General features: G+C 34.0%; 1 protein-coding gene across 25 annotated transcripts in view; it reads right to left on the bottom strand.

Annotated features, from left to right (window-relative positions):
• OXR1 (oxidation resistance 1) overlaps positions 1–19328 on the bottom strand; it is a 680801-nt gene that overhangs the window by 22568 nt on the left and 638905 nt on the right. For all 25 annotated transcript variants that reach the window (XM_048212636.2, XM_048212640.2, XM_057307959.1 and 22 more), the window contains 4 exons: positions 17607–17791; positions 14556–15313; positions 10973–11141; positions 9332–9494 (listed from right to left, as the gene is read on the bottom strand). In XM_048212636.2, coding sequence (XP_048068593.2) covers positions 9332–9494; positions 10973–11141; positions 14556–15313; positions 17607–17791 — 1275 coding nt within the window. The remainder of the gene's footprint in view (positions 1–9331; positions 9495–10972; positions 11142–14555; positions 15314–17606; positions 17792–19328) is intronic.

Raw genomic sequence — 19328 nt, 5'->3', positions numbered from 1 at the left:
CACAGATAAATAGACTGGTGGCTGCCAGAGGCAAGGAATTGGAGGTAGGCAAAATGGGTGGGTGGGTGGGGGTGTGTGTCAAAAGCTACAAGCTTTTAATTCTAAAATAAATATGTCCCTTGGATGTAACATACAGGGTGACTATAGTTAATTCTGTATTGCATATTTGAAAGTTGGTAAGAAACTGTATCTTGAAGTCCTCATCACAAGAAAAAGAATTACAATATAAGGTGACAAATGCTAACTTCAGACCTACTGTGGTGATTGTTTGGAAATATACACAAATATCAAATCATTATGTTGTATACCTGAGACTGATATGCTATGTATCAATTACACCTCAATTAAAAAACAACTGATACAAGCCTGATACAATTTGAGCGTGGTTTTGTTTCTTTTTTTTTTTAAATATTTTATTTATTTATTCGACAGAGATAGAGACAGCCAGCGAGAGAGGGAACATAAGCAGGGGGAGTGGGAGAGGAAGAAGCAGGCTCATAGCGGAGGAGCCTGATGTGGGGCTCGATCCCATAACGCCGGGATCACGCCCTGAGCTGAAGGCAGACACTTAACCGCTGTGCCACCCAGGCGCCCCGAGCATGGTTTTGTTTCTTGAAGCTAAATACTTTCTAATTAATAAACACAATATTTAGCAGACATAAAAAAATGAGCTCAGTAAATCTCCTTCTTGCCCTTTTTTTTCATAGTGTTAAGAAAACATAATTAGGTCATTTAAATATTTCTAGATATCCCAGAGCTTGAAAGAGATCTCAGTTTACCATTAGTGTAAAATGACAGACTATAAAATGAAGCACTTTTTTTAAAAATATTGTATTTATTTATTCAACAGAGATAGAGACAGCCAGCGAGAGAGGGAACACAAGCAGGGGGAGTGGGAGAGGAAGAAGCAAGCTCATAGCGGAGGAGCCTGATGTGGGGCTCGATCCCACAACGCTGGGATCACGCCCTGAGCCGAAGGCAGATGCTTAACCGCTGTGCCACCCAGGCGCCCCTAAAATGAAGCACTTTTAAAAACATAACCAGTTTAAAGGGTGAACATAATTTATAATTCAACCTGTTCTCATGATTCAGATACTCAATAATCTCTTTTCCTCTACTTTCTTTATTGGTGCTGAAATTATATCTGATTTCCTCTGAGTTGGGAGTGGTTTACCAGGGGCAATTATACAAAATCCACCTTATTCAATATTTAAGGTAATATTTTAGAATTTTAATATTTAAAATCATTAATTAGTTGTTCATTGCTGGTATACAGAAATACAATTAACTTCTGCGTGTTAAAAAAATTAGTCTGTCATTCATCCATTCTGTCTCTTCTCACAATCCATATTAAATAATATTTTGTATTTTTAATGGAAATTTGGTACCTATAACTTTTGGCTAGTTACTAAGGGAGAATGTCAACAAATCAAAACATTAGTTCAAAATTTTCCTGAGGTAGATAACATCCTAAGCTAACATTTTTATTAGTCAAAACAGACCATGTTAGGCGTTACTGAGTGCCAAATGATAATGTAAGAAAATTTATGAACAGTCTCGAACTGGAGATCTACTCTGCAACCCAGTGCCTATAATAATACTGTACTGTATACTTGAGAATTTGCTAAGAGGGTAGATTTTATGTTGTGTTATCATAAAATAATAATAACAATTATAAAGTGGGTAGGAAAAAACTCTTAGAGATGATGGATGTATTTATGAGTGGGGTGATGGTTTCATGGATGTATACTTGTCTTCAAACTTATCAAGCTGTATATATAAATATGCACAGATTTTTGTATGTCAATCCTACCTCAATAAAGTGATTTAAATAATACTTAATATAGAAATATTATTTAGGACAATTTGTATTAACTCATATACTCTAATTGTTTTGTTTAATTTGGAAAATACTTCTTTAAGAACTTAAGAAATCTGTGTCTGCAACAGATATATTGACAGTCCCCCAAATTCTAATTGTTTTTAATGCTTTTGATTTCTATCCTTTTGTCAGATTTATTGAATTACTTTTGGAGTTATGGTTTGTAGTACTATGTGATATGATCAACTTTAAAAAGTATATTTTTCTTTAATTGTCTTTATCTAAGATAGATGACCTCTCACTCAATTTAGTGACTTAGACATAACGAGTACTTTCATTTTGAACAAAATCAATTCTGAATGGATTTTACTGGCTAGGCTGAGAAGTGATAAGGAATTTTGCCTCAATTTCAATGTTAGCATTACTTTTGCCTTAATTAAAAAAAATCCTTCTGTTTAATAAAACGAATATCAGAATATCTGACAGCTTAAGAAATGATAATCACCAAATAACTGAAGTCATCTCAAAAACCAAAAATCAAATGAAATATATTTTTATTAATACTTTGGCAAGTATTTGGCAAATGAGAAATGAGGACTAAACCCGCATGATATACTTCTAATTATAATCATTACTTTTAAGAATAAGAAATACTATTATGCCATATAATCTACTGGCACATAATACCAGTAAACTCATATTTTAAAATTTAATCAACAAGTATAAACCCGGGAGGTAAACTTCGAAATAAATCGATGAAAGCTAATTTAATAAAGTCAATTTCTGAATTGGTTTTATCATCCTAGGGGCACTGGATGTCTTAATTAGTAGGTTTGGAATTTGAAAGACACTGAATTGTAAGTGGTATAAAATTAACTTTTTTGCCACTTCTTATCCGAAAAGGAGTGAAAGTCAACTCAAAGGAAGTGGGATAACAAGCAATGGTAGCTTTAAAAGCTCCATTTTTGAGATTTCAAGCAGCAAGACTGGCATGCCCAACACCTATGACACTTTGAAACCCAAAAAAAACTTTCACAGGATTCTAACAGAGTCTCTAAGACTATTAGTGACTATTAGACTGATAGACTATTAGAGTCTATTAGAGACTCTCAAGTTGGTATTTGGGGTCGAGGGTGAGAGCCTGGGGGGGTGCAGTCACTGAGCCCTGTGGTACCTGGTGACAGGCTAAAACGGACTTATATATTCCTGTAGCACCACTTCTACTACATGATAAGAAATTTAAAAAATTCTTTTTATGTTACATCAGATAAATTAAAAAGATGAATGCAAAATTCACATGAATCTTAAGGATAAAATAGGCTTCAAAGATATTTTAAGCTTATTTGGCTGCTGTGTTAGACTATACTCCTAGACTCTTGGGTACTTGTCAAGTACATCAAACTTTAAAGGGTATTTGATGGACAAGTTCAAGAGGTACAGATCAATGACTTACAGAGTGATATGTTTCTTGGTTTCCCTCTCCTTGTAGTGCCTCTGAGTATGCAATGTGATAAAATCCTCTGGTGTGTAAGGTAGCTATGCCTGAAGTAATTCAGCCTGGCTGTTATTGATAAGAAAAAAAAAAACAAACAAAAAACCATGCTTTTAAAAATCAAGGCATAAAATGATTAAAGAAACCTTTCTCCACAGTGAATAACTTTATGTTTTTGGTGTGCAGATGCAACACACAAAGTATGAGGAATATTTTGAAAAATATTTTTATACAACTTGCATGACAGGGCCTTGAAAATTAAACTACAGTATGATCAATAGAGTCTGAAAGAGTCTTCCACAGTCTCAGCATGGCATATATGTAACACAACACCGAGGGTAGCACAGTGGGTTTTCCACCTCTACTGTACAACGTCACCCCCTGAGGAGATTTACAGAACACTGATTTTCATTTGGTCTGAGGTGACCCTGCAGCAATAAGTTTTTTGAAAGCTCCCCCAAATGATTCAAAGGTTCTGCCAAGTACTTGGCATGGTGAAAAGGACAACTGGCTCTGAATTACAGATTAACAATTATGATTTGTTACTATGAGGATTTTGGCCAAATAAGAAATAAGCTTAGAGAAATTATCAATAAAATAAAGATGACAGTCTATGATTAAATGGGTTGCTCCAGACCTAAGGCAGAAGAACATGTTAATAACACTGTGGGGATGTTATCAGCAAAATCCAGACTGTACAACATTCTAGAAAAAAAATTAATTTCTCAAAAATGAAAATTACAAGGAAAAATAGCAAAGCACAGCAAAGAAATAGACAGAAAACCTACATTTATAGACTTAAAGAGACATTTTAACTAACCGAAACATTTGGAGCTTAGTTGGATCCTGATTCAATAAATTGTAAAAAATTTTTTCATATTACATGTATTTTAAACATATTTATAACACTCAAAGAAATGTGAACTGGGGTAAAGGAAGGATTACAGATGGAATAAGCTGATAAAGCTGAGTGATGGTATATGCAAATTAATAATACTATTTATCTCTATTTTTGTAAGTTTATCAAATCATAGCACTATCATGAGGAAACAGTGTCAACAGGCATCTTTCCGCACCCTTACCTCAAGACCTTCCTACACTTCGTTGAAATGCCATTAGAATATCTCCCTTGTCAGTGAAAATCTTTAAAAACAATCCCCATCCATGAGAGACTATGGACTCTGAGAAACAAACTGAGGGCTTCAGAGGGGAGGGGGTGGGGGAATGGGATAGGCTGGCGATGGGTAGTAAGGAGGGCACATACTGCATGGTGCACTGGGTGTTATACGCAACTGATGAATCATCGAACTTTACATCAGAAACCAGGGATGTACTGTATGGTGACTAACATAATATAATAAAAAAAATTATTATAATAAAAACAACAACGACGACGACAACAAAAAACAATCCCCATCAAAAATCAAAAAGTAACATTTTTCACAAAACTGCAAAGCCTCACGTAAAACATTATCGTCACTATACAAGCTCTACTTCTTGTCACTGGTGACACTGGCAGAAACTAGAGGGGAAGAATCTACAATAAACAGTTTCTTTCTGGTTGCAACATAAGGTTATTATGTTATTAGCAGAAGGATTCATAGTTAAGGAACTCCAGTTACTATGGCTGGAAAAAGCAAACGAGGTAAGCCGATGTTTTTGTGCTATTTTATATTGACTAAACTATAACAATAAAGAATATATGGTAAAGAATCTCTTACACACCTTGAGTTATATGCATAGTATTTTCAGATTCTTTCTCCCAATAATCAGGAATCTTAGAATAGAGGCTCTTACTTCTGACTGCCTTAAAATTTGGCTAACCTGCTCTTAGTGAATGCAGGTTTCTGCTGCTCTCACCTTTCTCTGGAATTCACTATACAAATCTCTAATACTGTACTTCTTTCTTCCTTCCTTAGCTCATTATTTCTAATTCTTAAATTCCAGTATTTTCTAATTATCTTCAATAGGACTTTCAATTTGCATGTTTTACTTTTTTATTTTTTAATTTTTTAGATTTATTTATTTATTTGACAGAGAGAGAGAGAGAGCCAGCGAGAGAGGGAACACAAGCAGGGGGAGAGGGAGAGGAAGAAGCAGGCTCCTAGTGGAGGAGCCTAATGTGGGGCTCGATCCCAGAACACTGGGATCACGCCCTGAGCCGAAGGCAGATGCCTAACGACTGTGCCACCCAGGCGCCCCTCAATTTGCATGTTTTAGAACTGAAATTGTTTTAAATGTTATAGAATTTTTCTTGCTATTCTAAGTGCACATTTTAGTAATTTGGGGTGCCACAGTTTCAATTAAGTTTTAACACATTTAAGAGTAATAATGAAGATAGTGTTGAATCTACAAAGAGTTAATAAATAGTGGAAGTACCAGATAAAATAATCCTGGAGGAAGATTAAAAAGGAATAAATATTTTCAGACTATCATAATATATAGAAAATTTTTTCTGTTGATGTACATCAGGAGGTAGAACAAAGACAAACGGACTAAACTTACAAACGTTTATTTTTTTATTTTTATTATTATTATTTTTAAAGATTTTATTTATTTATTTGACAGAGAGAGAGACCGCCAGAGAGAGAGGGAACACAAGCAGGGGGAGTGGGAGAGGAAGAAACAGGCTTCCAGCGGAGGAGCCTGATGTGGGGCTCGAACCCAGAACGCCGGGATCACGCCCTGAGCCGAAGGCAGACGCTTAACGACTGAGCCACTCAGGCGCCCCAAACGTTTATTTTTTTAAACTCACTGTAAGAAAGAACTTCCTAACAGAGTTGTCCTAAAATGAAAAGTACTGCTCTTTGAGGTAATAAACTATCACTGAATTATGTTAAAGCTGAACCAAGAATAGTGTAAAATGTAAAATGAGATAGGCTGAACTTCCAGTTAATTCCAACTTCGAGAGTCTATAAATTTATGACAAAATATTTACTACAACTGACATAAAAACTTATTTTAGGATGCAGACCACCTTGGAAGATGAGTAAAAGTTTTATATCCCATTCTAATCTTTGCCCAAATTTCTTCATTAATTGAGTAAATAACAGTAAGATAATATCTATTGACAATGAATTACATGCTTGCATTGTTCTTAGCTCTGAACATATAGTCGCGTATGAAACCGACAAGACCCTGCCCTCTGGTGCTTACATTGGGAGAGGGACAGGAGGGACATAGAAGAGAAAGTGAAGCAGAGTAAATTAATCACATGCAAAAGTTTTCACAATGTATAAATTTCTGGTTAGCAATATATTTCTGCCTAAATAGCAGTTAGGAATACTGATCTCCTAAGTACCACTAGCTGCTCTACTCAAACAGACTGAGGTCCAAGTTGGCAGCCATAATAAATTCATCCTACATTCTCTAGTCACCTATTCTCCACCCTGACACAGAAGAAAGCTCCCAAACAGCAAGCACTTCACATTTTGAAGTACTTTTATTTTACATTAAGTGCTCTAAAAAAATTCCATTTTTAAAACATTAACATTTAAAATACTTTTTATATCATTAAACATTTGTTCACCAAGAGTGAACCCTAATGTAAACAATGGACTTTGGATGAAAAAATATGCTTTTTATTTAGGCACTTAGTAACCATCAGGCACTAGACCAGCATGGTACAAGAGAAACGCAATGCAAGACATGTGTAATTATAAATTTTCTAGTAACTACATTTAAAAAAAAGTTAATTTTGATTTTTATTTAACTCAATATATCTAAAATAGTCACTGAAAATTAATATTTTATACTTTTTTCTTTTAATTCTAAATCTTTAAAATCCAGTGTATATTTTATATTTATAAAACATTTGAATTCAGACTAACCACATTTCAAAAGTGCTAAATAGCTACATGTGGGTAGTAGCTATTGTATTTATAGGAATTAGTAGATTTTACATTAGCACCTCTCAATTCATATATTAAATTTTCACCGGAAATACCTGATGCTGTTTAGATTTAGGTTTATTAAGATTTCATAAAACTTATAGTTGAAAAAGTAAATTCATATATCCTAGTTGTTCCAAATGTATAAAAAACTTATCCAACAATTGAATCAAGTATCCATTTTAAAATTTAACTGAAAGTAAGTAAAATTAAAAGTTCATTTCCTTAGTTGCATTAGCCACATTTCAAGTACTCAAAAGCCACATAATAAAGATGTGGCTACCGTCTTAGATAGTACAGCAGTGTTCCTAGACAATGCAGCAAAAAGTTTCTAAAATTAATTTTTTTCTCTACCATTTCCTTTTTATTTGAATTAATTCTGGTTGAAAACAGGTGAGAAGACGTTTATTTTTTCTCCAGAAATTATAACCTGCAGAATCTGCCACAAGAACTGAGGCAGTTCCTTTGAATCAAAAAAGTCAATAAATCAATCAATAGTGATAATCTATTATTTCCAAGGTTAAGCGCTCCAACCCCAAAGGAGAAAAGTCCCTTATTTGATTGAAATTATTGCAACCCTCCTCGTCTCCCAAGTTAGAAACTCCACTGTTACCTAGCTGTCATTAAATCCTCTCTTAATAGCTAGGTTATACCTGTTTAAGAAATTTAATTTCATCACCTTCCACTCTACCTTCAACTGTTGCTACCCTGGTACAAGACCCATCTTTGATCATCTGAGCTATTTTAAAAGCCCCCTAAAGCTAATTTTAAATACACAGGGATTTTACATATGTAAACATCCATGCAACTAACCATCACCGAGGAAAAATACAGAATATCTTCCAGTACTCTATAAAGTTCCCTCTTGCCCCCAGCAACTCCCTCAACCCCTAGAAACAGGTAGTCTGATGGACTTTTGATGAGTTTTACCCTGTTGAACTTCATGTAAATGCAATTACACAGTATATACTCTTTTACGCACGGCTTGGTTTAATTAAACACATGATCTATGAGATCCATCCACGTTGTTGCCTGTGCAAGTAGATCTTTTTTATTGCTAAGTTAAGTGGAATTTTATGAATATTCCCAAATTTATATATCCATTCTTCTGCTGACAGACATTCAAACTGTTTCCAGTTTGGGGCCTATTGTGAATAAAGCTGGTATGAAGATTGATAACGTTGGTTTAAGTATTAAAAGAACCCAAAATCAATGCTCAGTATAGGCTACCACTTTCCCTTCATTGTATCGGAGCTACAGTGGAAACTGATGCTGTACATACTACACAGAATGAACTTAGACAATTCACAGTCAGGTGGAAAGACATGCCATGTACACCTTCAATCATTATACATGAAGTACATGCACAATAAATTCATATCACATCAACAACCACAAACATGAACACCAAATGACTGACAAAATTTAATCCTGTTTAATATCACATTTTAGCATCTGCTCTATATTTTCTAATGGATCAAGAAGACATTTATCCAGGCAACCAGAACAGAAAAACCAGATTTTGTCACCTTATCATTTTGATAAGACAATGCATGTAAAAATATGATATGCAATATTAAAAGATGTATCTTTAAGAGGTTACAGAAAGTTAATTAGTGTTATTCTGGCCATTTAAACAAGCTCAGTAAATCTGAGCATATGAAATTTTTACACTGTAAAATTGGTATCAGCTTCCCCAGCATTATTGTAAATTCATTTCAAAATAATGATGGGGTAAGGACTTAGAAAGGAATGCTAACTGGCATGAATGTGTTAAATGACTGGTGCACTTTTTCTATGCAGGAGGTAATATTAAAATGAATCTGATAAGAAATAAATGTTTTATAAAATTAGTAAAACAGCAATTAATATTCTAAAATGCACTCAATAAAAGTCATTTTATTGCCAATCAGTTGCCTCTCTCATATTACAAGGCAAAAGGAAAATGATAAACAGAAAAAAAAAAAACAAACCAAGGTTACTAATCAGATTCGTTCAATAAACACATGGACAGTAAACCTTTAAAAATTACTCTTTTGTACAAAGATCACTTGTACTCTGCCTGTACTACCTATAAATTCACACAAAGTAAAAAGATCAATGAATTCTTCACATTTTTCTCCTTACCTCCCATTCTCTGGCTGCTGCTTCATTAGTAGAATCCTCATTTGTTTCAGATTCTTCAATCTTTTTCACTACTATAAATCCAGGTTCTCTGGTATATTCACCAGTATCTTCTGCATATATTTCTGGACTCCACTGAATGAAGAAGGCATACAAGTGGTCCGTCCTGTTAGAACATGTGACTGTTAATAAAAGACCTACTATTCTGTGCTCCTGGTTATAATTACAAAATGATATTTGTTAAATAACTTCACAAAACTTGAGGATTTAAAATACAACATATACTATGCTTTAAATATTTAAAAAAGATAACGAAGCCCAATGGCAAGACGACATTAACTTAACTTAAAAAAATTTACTCTGCTGTGTTCTGTCAAGTTGTTCTGAGAAAAGCTAAGATTTCTTCGGCATGCTTTTGAGTAAGCTCAGATGTTATCCATGGTATTTTTTTTTTTTATCTTTAAAGAAACTAGTGATGGGAAAGGAAACTGAACCAGCAATTGTGACCTCATTCTCACAATGACCTGATTATGTAAAATATGATTAAACAATTTACTAACTGCATATTATAAAACCTGGACATTATACAGAATTTTCCCAAGTTAATAGAAATTTAATGTGTTTAACTTTTAAGTGATACCAGGAATACACAATGTATTATTGGTTCAGGGATAGATGATCTAATCTTTTAAGTCTCTCGCTCCCATTTTCAATTTTGTTTACTATAGCAAAACGTGTTACAAAAGATAATTAAATCCCTGATAAACTTATTTGAGGATCAAACACACATTTCAAATACCTACGTTTTCTAGGCTGTTAATTAGCATAGATAATTGAATTTTAAAAAGGGATTATATATCATTACCTGCCCTGAGGTAGTGGCCATACTGTTAAATATTTTCAGGAACTTCTTGCTCTAAGACATTTTTTTAAAAGTTTTTATTTAAATTCTAGTTAGTTAACATATTGTGCAATATTGGTTTCAGGTGTAGAATTCAGTGATTCATCACTTATATACAGCACCCTGTGCTCATCACAACAAGTGCCCTCCTTAATACCCATCACCCATTTAGCCCATCCCCTGCCCACCTTCCTTCCAGCAACCCTCAGTTTGGTCTCTGTAGTTAAGAGTCTCTTATGGTTTGCCTCCCTCTCTAAGACATTTTAACTAGGTTTCTTTACCACTAAAACTAGGTACACATTTACTTTTTTTTTTGTATTAAATAAAAAAGGAATAAAATTTTAAGTGGTGTAAATTAAAAAGTACAAAATAGGAGCTAAATAATTTTAAGGAGTGCCTAATGGCTCGGTCAGTTAAGCATCTCTGACTACTGGTTTAGGCTGAGGTCATGATCTCATGGGTCTTGAGATCCAGCCCTGGAGTTGTCCTCTACACTCAGAAGAGAGTCTCCTTGAAAATTCTCTCCCTCTGCCCCTCCCCCAACTCCTGCACTTGTGTGCGTCCCTGGGGCATGTGCTCTTTTCCTTTCAAATAAATAAATCTTTAAAAAAATAATTTAAAAAAGATTTAATGTCAGGTTTTAATCATAAACTGTTTTTTAAAAGTGCTTTTCCACTGGTGTTATATAAGATCATTTTAATTCAAGGAATCTCAATAATGTTTTTGAGTTTTTGTTTTTTTACCTTTCTTGTGGCACAGCAAACCAATATTCATGTTTCTTATCTCTCTGTGCATACTGTTGCATTGTTGCACTTGCTTGAGATACAAATGTTTTCCTCATTGGTTTTCCAACTCTGAGACATAAGAACTTATGTAATCGATGCCTTCTCTTTTCTTTTAAAAGTGCAGAACCTAGAAATGAGATGCAAACAGAGCTTATTCAATTCACCTACACCATGCTTAAATAATTTGGATGAAGTGATGTTTACCTCCAAATTTCTGATAATACAGAATAAAATTTAATTTACTGACAGTCACTTAGATGAATTCTTTTAAATAACTTTTATTTTCTTCCAACAAGATTCGTGAACTAGCACCCAAGTTATGAACTGAAATTATGTATATCAGGAAAAAAGGGGAAAGTTTTAGGAATTCTTGCGTTAAATTTTTGCTTGGAACAACTATATTAAAGTAATTACATGCACGTATATAATTTCTGCATATACTCTATCAGCCTTCTACAATAACATCTAAACACATTTGTAGAATCTTTAAAGGTTTACTTTAATATAGTTATTACAGACAAAAATTTAATAAAAAAATGTTTTTGAAGCTTTTCCCTATATATGAGGTACGATGGAACAATCAACAATAACCTGGCTCTGTTTGGACAGTTTATTATGAATTATCTCTAATTCTTCCAAGCAGAGATGCTGACATGGTATACTGAGGGTCTGACACTATGACTGAATTCAGGATTCTGGACATTATTACCTTATGAAGGTGGCATACTGTGGAAAAAGCACTTACTTATAATCAAGAGAACTGGGTCCTAGTCATGGCCTTCTTCTGTACAGTACTGTGCAAGGTGCATAAATCTATTCGAGCCTCAATATTTACATCTGATTAAAAGAGTGAACTTTTACCATTTTCCCCATAATTATCTTCCACAGTTGTATATTTACTAAACCATGTTGTTATATTATAAAGTCACTAAAGATCAGAAATGTGGAATACTTCCCTACTATGGAACCTCAAGTTACTTAGAATTAGTTACTTAAATTTTCATTCCCTCTCCCCTCAAAAAGAACTCAAATGATAATACAGGTACATCTATATCTAAACTTATCAATTTTCTCCTTTAGTATTTTGTCATAATAGGTGCTCCCTCCTCATCTAATCCCATACCCCAACAAACCCACTAAAATGAAAGCATTCTACCACATTAGGTTAAACAGAACCCCTCACTTTATTTTTTTCAAAGATTTCAAAATATAAGGCAACCATCAGACACAAAGATAGCAAACAAAGACATTCACACTAGCATTCTTTATAATACCCAAGATAGGAAATACTTAACAATATGAATTGTTAATAACAACTGAATGTCTTAACAGTATAGAAATGGTTAAAATACAGGGCCATTAATAGCCATATTTTCAAAAAACTAGAATGACATGGAAAATTATTCATGACATAAAATGTTAAGTGAAAAAAAGATACAACAGTATAATCTTAATTTTATATAAAAAATACATATGGATACAAATACCAAAACTGTATACATCTGTATTTAAATGTGTATGTATATACACATACACACCAAAAATCAAAGATAAATATACCAAACGTTAATAATGATTATTTCATTGATGAATTTCAGGTAATTTTTATAAATTATCTAAAAATCTCCTATATTTGTCAAATGTTCTTTAATGAAGTCATTAGTTCTGAATAAAGAAAAAGGTATTAAAAAAGAATTATTCAATCTTTTATAGAACTTTCTTTGAGTAAATTAATTAACATCTACTGAATATCATCAGGATATCTAAAAAAGATGGTGTAAAGAAAATTCAGTACAGGTATTTTAAAAACTGAACCAAAATTCTGTGTATTGTTGGTGGGAATATAAAATAAGCAGCCACTGTAGAAAACAGATTGGGGGTTCCTCAAAATTAAATTAAACACAGAATTAGCACAGGAACTAGGAAATACACTTTTGGGTATATATCCAAAAAAACTGAAATGAGAGATTCGAACAGATATTTGTACTCCAATGTTCATAGCAGGATTATTCACAATAGCCGAAAGGTAGAAACATCCAAATGTACATTAACAAATGAATACATAAAGAAAATGTGGTATGTAAAGTTGACCACTGAATGATGCAGGGGATAGGGACACGGACCCCCCCCCCCCAGTCAAAAATCTGAGTACAACTTTTGACTCCCCAAAAACTTAACTACTAATAGCCTATTGTTGACTGGAAGCTTTACCAATAACATCAACAGCTGATTCACACGTTTTTGTATGCTAAGTGTATTATATACCGTATTCTCATAATACAGTAAGCTAGAGAAAAGAAAATGTTAAGAAAATCATAAGGAAGAAAAAATACATTTACAGTACTGTACTGTATTAAAAAAATTGAGCATAAGTAGACCTGCACAGTTCAAACCCACGTTGTTCACGGGTCAACTGTATACTGGAATATTGTGCAGCTTTTAAAAGGAAGGAAATTCTGAAACATGCTACAACATAGATGAACTTAAAGGCATTCTCCTAAGGGAAATAAGCCACACACAAAAGAACTAACACTGTATGATTCCACTTATATGAGGTGCCTTGTATAGAGACAAAAGTTCAGAGAGACAAAGAGTAGAATGATGGAAGCCAGGAGCAAAGGGGAGGAAAGATGGAGGAGTTACTATTTAATGGGTATAGTTTCTGTTTGGAAAGATGAAAAAGTTCTGGAAATGGACAGTGGTGATGGTTGCACAATAATGTGAAGGTACTTAACGCCACTAAATTTTACACTTAAAAATGGTTACTATGGTCAATTTTATATATATTTTAGCAATACATTACTTTTGAGTTTAAGAAGTTCATATGCAAATTGGATTTATTTGGAATCAGTATTTTAATAGAATATAAGAAATGTTAGATACCTGAACTATACCCCATTTAATCCATTATGTATTAAGGGCAAGTTACTGTATATTAGAAATAAAACATAGTCTATTACTATAATTTTCATAAGTAAATAGTACTAAAAACTAAAACTGAACGAGAAATGGTTTTTTAATTTATCCTTGGTGTTTTTTAAAGGAAAACATTTAATCAGTGATGAACTTCTGGATACTTGGAATAATTTAAGAAATAAATTTTTATGTCTAATTGCACTTTCTTAAAAAAGGTAGAATTACAAACTTTGGCAATTAAAAACTGCAATTATAATATTTTATGTGCAGTGAAAAAAATTTAATGGGGTAACACACCAAGAATTAAGAGAAAATGGAGAAATCAAAGGTTTTTATAGAGCTTGTGTGCATTTTCAAGAAATTGTTTAAAGACAGAACACAGTGAATCAGGAGTATCTGAACACAGTGGAAAAGACTCTCTTTGTGTGTACAATCCACCACGGGAGAAGAAAAGACCCTAGATTAGAAACTAGAGACCATAAACTTATCCCCAGAGAAACATCAGTCACGGGCCACTAGATCACCCTTCAGAGTGGCGTAAGATATAACAGCTTTTTAGTCTGTGGGGAACGAGGAGACAATATGCAGTAAGATGAATTAACTTTATATATTCCTTAACACTCACCTTCTATGTCAGCAGTTGCTATTTTATGCTTAATTTCTTTTTGTGACACCTGTTGAATATTTTCCCTTTGCTGTTTAGTCTGTTGCATAGTATGGGTTTTCCAGAGTTTCCGTAGCTCTTCCACCTCTGTCTCTGAGTCCTGATTTTGCTCCTTTCCTTGTTTTCCTTTGTTGACAGTTTGCTTTTGTTTAAAATCTGCTGCTTCCCCACAAGGCATACTTTCTTTTTCACCCTCTTCCTGATGTAGTGAATTCTCATTAAGAAGAAGATCCCGGTCTGTCTTACCTTTTATACTTGCGCTTTGTTCGTTAGGGGCTGATATTTCCTGAAAATTATCTGTCGCCTGATCTTCCTTAGTGGCCTTTTCAAGATTATTTAAATCTGTTTTAAGAGAAGTAGTCCCAACTTCATTTGTAGAATGTCCGGAATCAGATTTTAAGTGACCAGGCATACTAGCAGACTCTGATGTGGCTGTTAAACGTCCTACGCCACTCTGATTGACAGCTTGCACAGATTCTGAGGACGCACCAGATGATTTATCTCGTCGAAGTTCATCTGAAGAGACAAGCTCCTCCCGGATGGGAGAGAGTTCTGATTCTGTGAACACGTCCTCCGAAAGAGACTCCTCGGTGCTCCTCGGAGCTGTGCTGGCACTATCGTTACCTGCGTCGCGGGTTCTGGAGTCTATTTCATCAGTATGACTTCTCGTCATTTTCTTTAAATGGCAGAAGTCCCTTCCTGATACCTGATCTATCTCTCTGTCAGTAAACAAAATTAAAAGTCGTTACTTTTTAAATTGCATTTTATTTCCCACAAATGTAACACTGAATTGGTTATCACCAAAAAGGTTTCTAGGAAAGGGCACAGTATATATCTCAATAGCATATAACTCTTATATAACTCTTATATAACTCAATAGCATGTAACTCTTCTGTTTTATTCTTTGTAGCATTTTTCAAATTTTATATAACGAGTATGGATAACATTATATAACTAAAATAGGTAAAATTTATTTTTTAAAAAGATATCAGTTGAATTCCAATTCGTGTCTGTCTTGTCTCCCTTGCATCTGATTCTCCATAAGAAACACAAACATCTAATTTGTGCTATTAAAAATGTAATAGTGTCATCTACTGGTGATCCACTCAAATTGCAGAGAAAGGGTCTTGGAACTTAGCAAAAGGCAAAAGTTTTGAGAAACTGTATGTGTACATTTAAGAAGACCATTAGGTAAGAGATAAACTTAACAAATATAAGAAGACACATGTTTGAATAAGGGCTGTAAAACCTTCAGAGTTAATATGCTGAAACTAGATATTTATGCCAAAGATATTGCTACTGCTTAATACAGCTCTCGAACAATGCCTCTGAAATCAACTATCCAAGTAGAAGACAGAAGAAAATCAATCAAATCTTATGCCTCAGTATTGTTACACATGACATTACTCTGCAAAACTACTTGCTTTATTTATCTAATTCGCTGCCAAATCGTGTTTTTAATTAATTCACAAGGCAGGACTGAAAGATACTTCTTTTTGGAGCAATTTTCTTTAATGTCTGGATCAAATACATGGTCTTTCCAGGGACATTCTAAATAATATAACAGTGATTTTCAAGAAGAGGAGCCCTACAGCATCTTAGTGGAATACTTACAGATCCTTCAGCATAAGAGAATCCCAAAGTATCATAATTAAAATAGAAAAGCAGGGCAAAAGAAAGTGAATTTCACAGTTCTGACAATATGCGTGTGTGTGTGTGTGTGTGTGTGTGTGTGTGTATAATCTTATTTCTTTTTTAATCTAATCCTTTAATCCTTCACCTTTGTCTCATCCTTCCACCCACCCCAATAATACTTATTTCCTGAAAGTGACTTTAGATGATGATCTATAAAAATAACGAAAGTAGAGGATATTCTAGTAATTACCTGCACCTCTACAGATGAGTTTACCAAGCCAAAATAATATCTATTGGGTGGAAGGTATAATGGAGACTTTTTGAATAAGGGATTTTATTCTACCACAGGTATCCTAACAACTCATGTACTCTGCCTCAGAAACAAAAATAATATGCTCTTCTCCTACAGAAGCAGTTCTGTACCATAAGGGTTAATTTTCAAACAATGATCCACATCCCTGTGGGCTAATTAAGGGATACATATCTCAGTATCCATTACAGAGAAACCAGTTTTTAAACTGTTGACAAATTATGTGTGGAGGAATGGGGAGTATTCTGTTCTCATTTCTTTCTTTGAGTACTACTTTCTTCTCCTTTTTTTTTTTTTAAGATTTTATTTATTTATTTGACAGAGAGACAACCAGCGAGAGAGGGAACACAGCAGGGGAGTGGGAGAGGAAGCAGCAGACTCCCAGCGGAGGAGCCCGATGTGGGACTCGATCCCGGAACACCAGGATCACGCCGTGAGCCAAAGGCAGACGCTTAACAACTGCGCCACCCAGGCGCCCCTCCTTTTCTTTCTTATTCCTCCCTTTTCTTTCTGGTCATTCCTTTGGCCAAGCACATTACTTTCAAAGGCTGTGCTGAGCTGCAGTCTCACAACTATGTTATTTGAATCACATGAATCCCTTGACCAGGATATTCCAAGCGTAACTCTTTCAAGGTTAACTGAGGGAGAAGGATGGTCGTGGGCTCTCCCTCAAATCCCACACCAGACTTTTCAGGCTCTTCTAAGAAAAATTTGAAAGCTACCCTAGTCTACTTATATTACCTTAATCACAGAAATAATTTAGAAGTCTGAATGCTGTGTTTGAATAAAAAGGGCTGGTAAACACTAAATTAAATAAGGTTTATAGGTTACTTTTAAATATCCAGTTCCCTGACCAAATATACAAATATAAATCTAAAACAATTCCTAATTATTCAAGGGTGTGTTAAAGATAATCTTTTCAATACTACATTTTTTCATTGTTGATAAAATGAAAAGCAGTTTTAATAAAACTAATAAAAAATACTTAAAAGAAAATACTTAAGAGTATTAAACCACAGTCAACTAGATGTAATAAAATTCCAAAGGAGTATAAATATCAATCTTACATGGGTAAGGATTCCTTTATTTTGCTATCCAAAATTTCTTTGTACATTGCAGCTGACATCACCTCCTCCATTGGACACATGATGCCATATTCCTCACAGCCATTCTCTTGAACCAAAGGGTCAGTTTTGTGTGGATCAAACATTATATTATTTGGTGTAACTAGCAGCACACCACTGACTGTGCCCTAAGATGAAAAAAGAAAATGACATTTAATGCTCAAATTTTAAATTTTCAAAAAGTACTCTAGCTCTTTTTACTAATTTTCTTCTGATGCTAGGCCATCTGTTACATATAAAAGTAGTATATCCAAGCACTAGGGCATTCTCAGGAAAATATTTTTTCATTATGTTTTACATTAATTTGCATTCTGCTTCCTGCGTTGTTCCCTCACTACAGGTAACAAAGTTTCATATACACAAACAGGTTTAATAAATAATGTGTTGATAATTCAATCCACTATAAAAGAAAAAGAGCATAATTTTTTAAAAATGTCTTTAAAAAAAAAAATCTCTGTTTCAACTGACTCTGTTACTACCTAGCTATTTGACTTTGGGCATGCAAAGCTTCTGGGCCTCACTGTCTTCATCTGTACGAGTAGGTAGATTAGATGACTTCTAGGGTACACAGTAATCATCTTAATTTAATCATGAAAAGTTATGAAATTTTAAATACATTTATATAAACAGCAATATAAATATGAAGAGTCCAACATCTTGCTTTAGAAACGAGGAAACTGAAGTCCATTGGAAGCCAATCCCACTAATTATTAGTTAATACTTACTGAAAGCTTTGTATGTATCACACTTTACATACATTATTGTTATTTGATCTTCACAAGCAAGCTATGAGATGATTACACAAATAGGAAAATTAAGGTTGTGAGAGGCTAGGCAACTTATCCTAAGTAATAAATAACATAGCTAATATAAGTGGTAGAACCAAGATCAAAATTCAGGCAGTCTATACCTCTTACTAAAATCCCTCCACATTTGAGTCTAAACTACAGTCACTCCAACTCAGGCGCTAAATATTCCTTAATCCAATTTTTAACTCCTATTCTACTATATTCTGTAAGTGTAAAAATGAAGAGCCCGACAGAATTCTAAAAATAAACTAAGTAGTTACTTCAAAGCTGTCCTGTCTTTTCTCTGAAGCTATTAAGGAAAAGAAAAACTTAAATCCTGCTTGATTTGGTGTAACATCCTCCTTCAAAATCCAGATTCAGCTCTGTAAATTTACCTGGCTTAACTTTAAGAATATAAAAGTTAAGTTACGAAAGATACTACTGTTAAAAACAATCAAGTAAAACAGTAAAAATAGAAAACTCTACTTAAAATGGTCACCCGTCTGGGAGAAAGTTACTGCATATGTTCAAGATAATAAAACATGCTTATCATTTGTAGTAACTGCATGCAATGCTGGACAGAAGGATATGCATGTGTGTATGCATTTCAGTGGGAAAAAGGGAATCGATCTGAAACTCTAAACAGCATTTTTTTTTTTAGTTCAGACCAGGGACTACCTAAATAAGGAGAAACTCTGTATAAACCATGACCTGATCATATTTTGATGGATATTCTAAATAGATCCATATAATCTATGAATTGGCATTCCTGGATCACATGCCAACACAAGTCAAAGAGAGATGGTGAGGTATGTTGTAGGGACATTTACACCGCCAAGGAAAATCCAAGAAACAGATAATCAAGAGTAGAGTATAT

Source organism: Ursus arctos, unplaced genomic scaffold (assembly GCF_023065955.2).
Source record: "Ursus arctos isolate Adak ecotype North America unplaced genomic scaffold, UrsArc2.0 scaffold_6, whole genome shotgun sequence".
Lineage (NCBI taxonomy): Eukaryota > Metazoa > Chordata > Mammalia > Carnivora > Ursidae > Ursus > Ursus arctos.
Note: the sequence above shows the minus strand (reverse complement) of the source record. Positions and strands in the feature narration are given on the sequence as shown.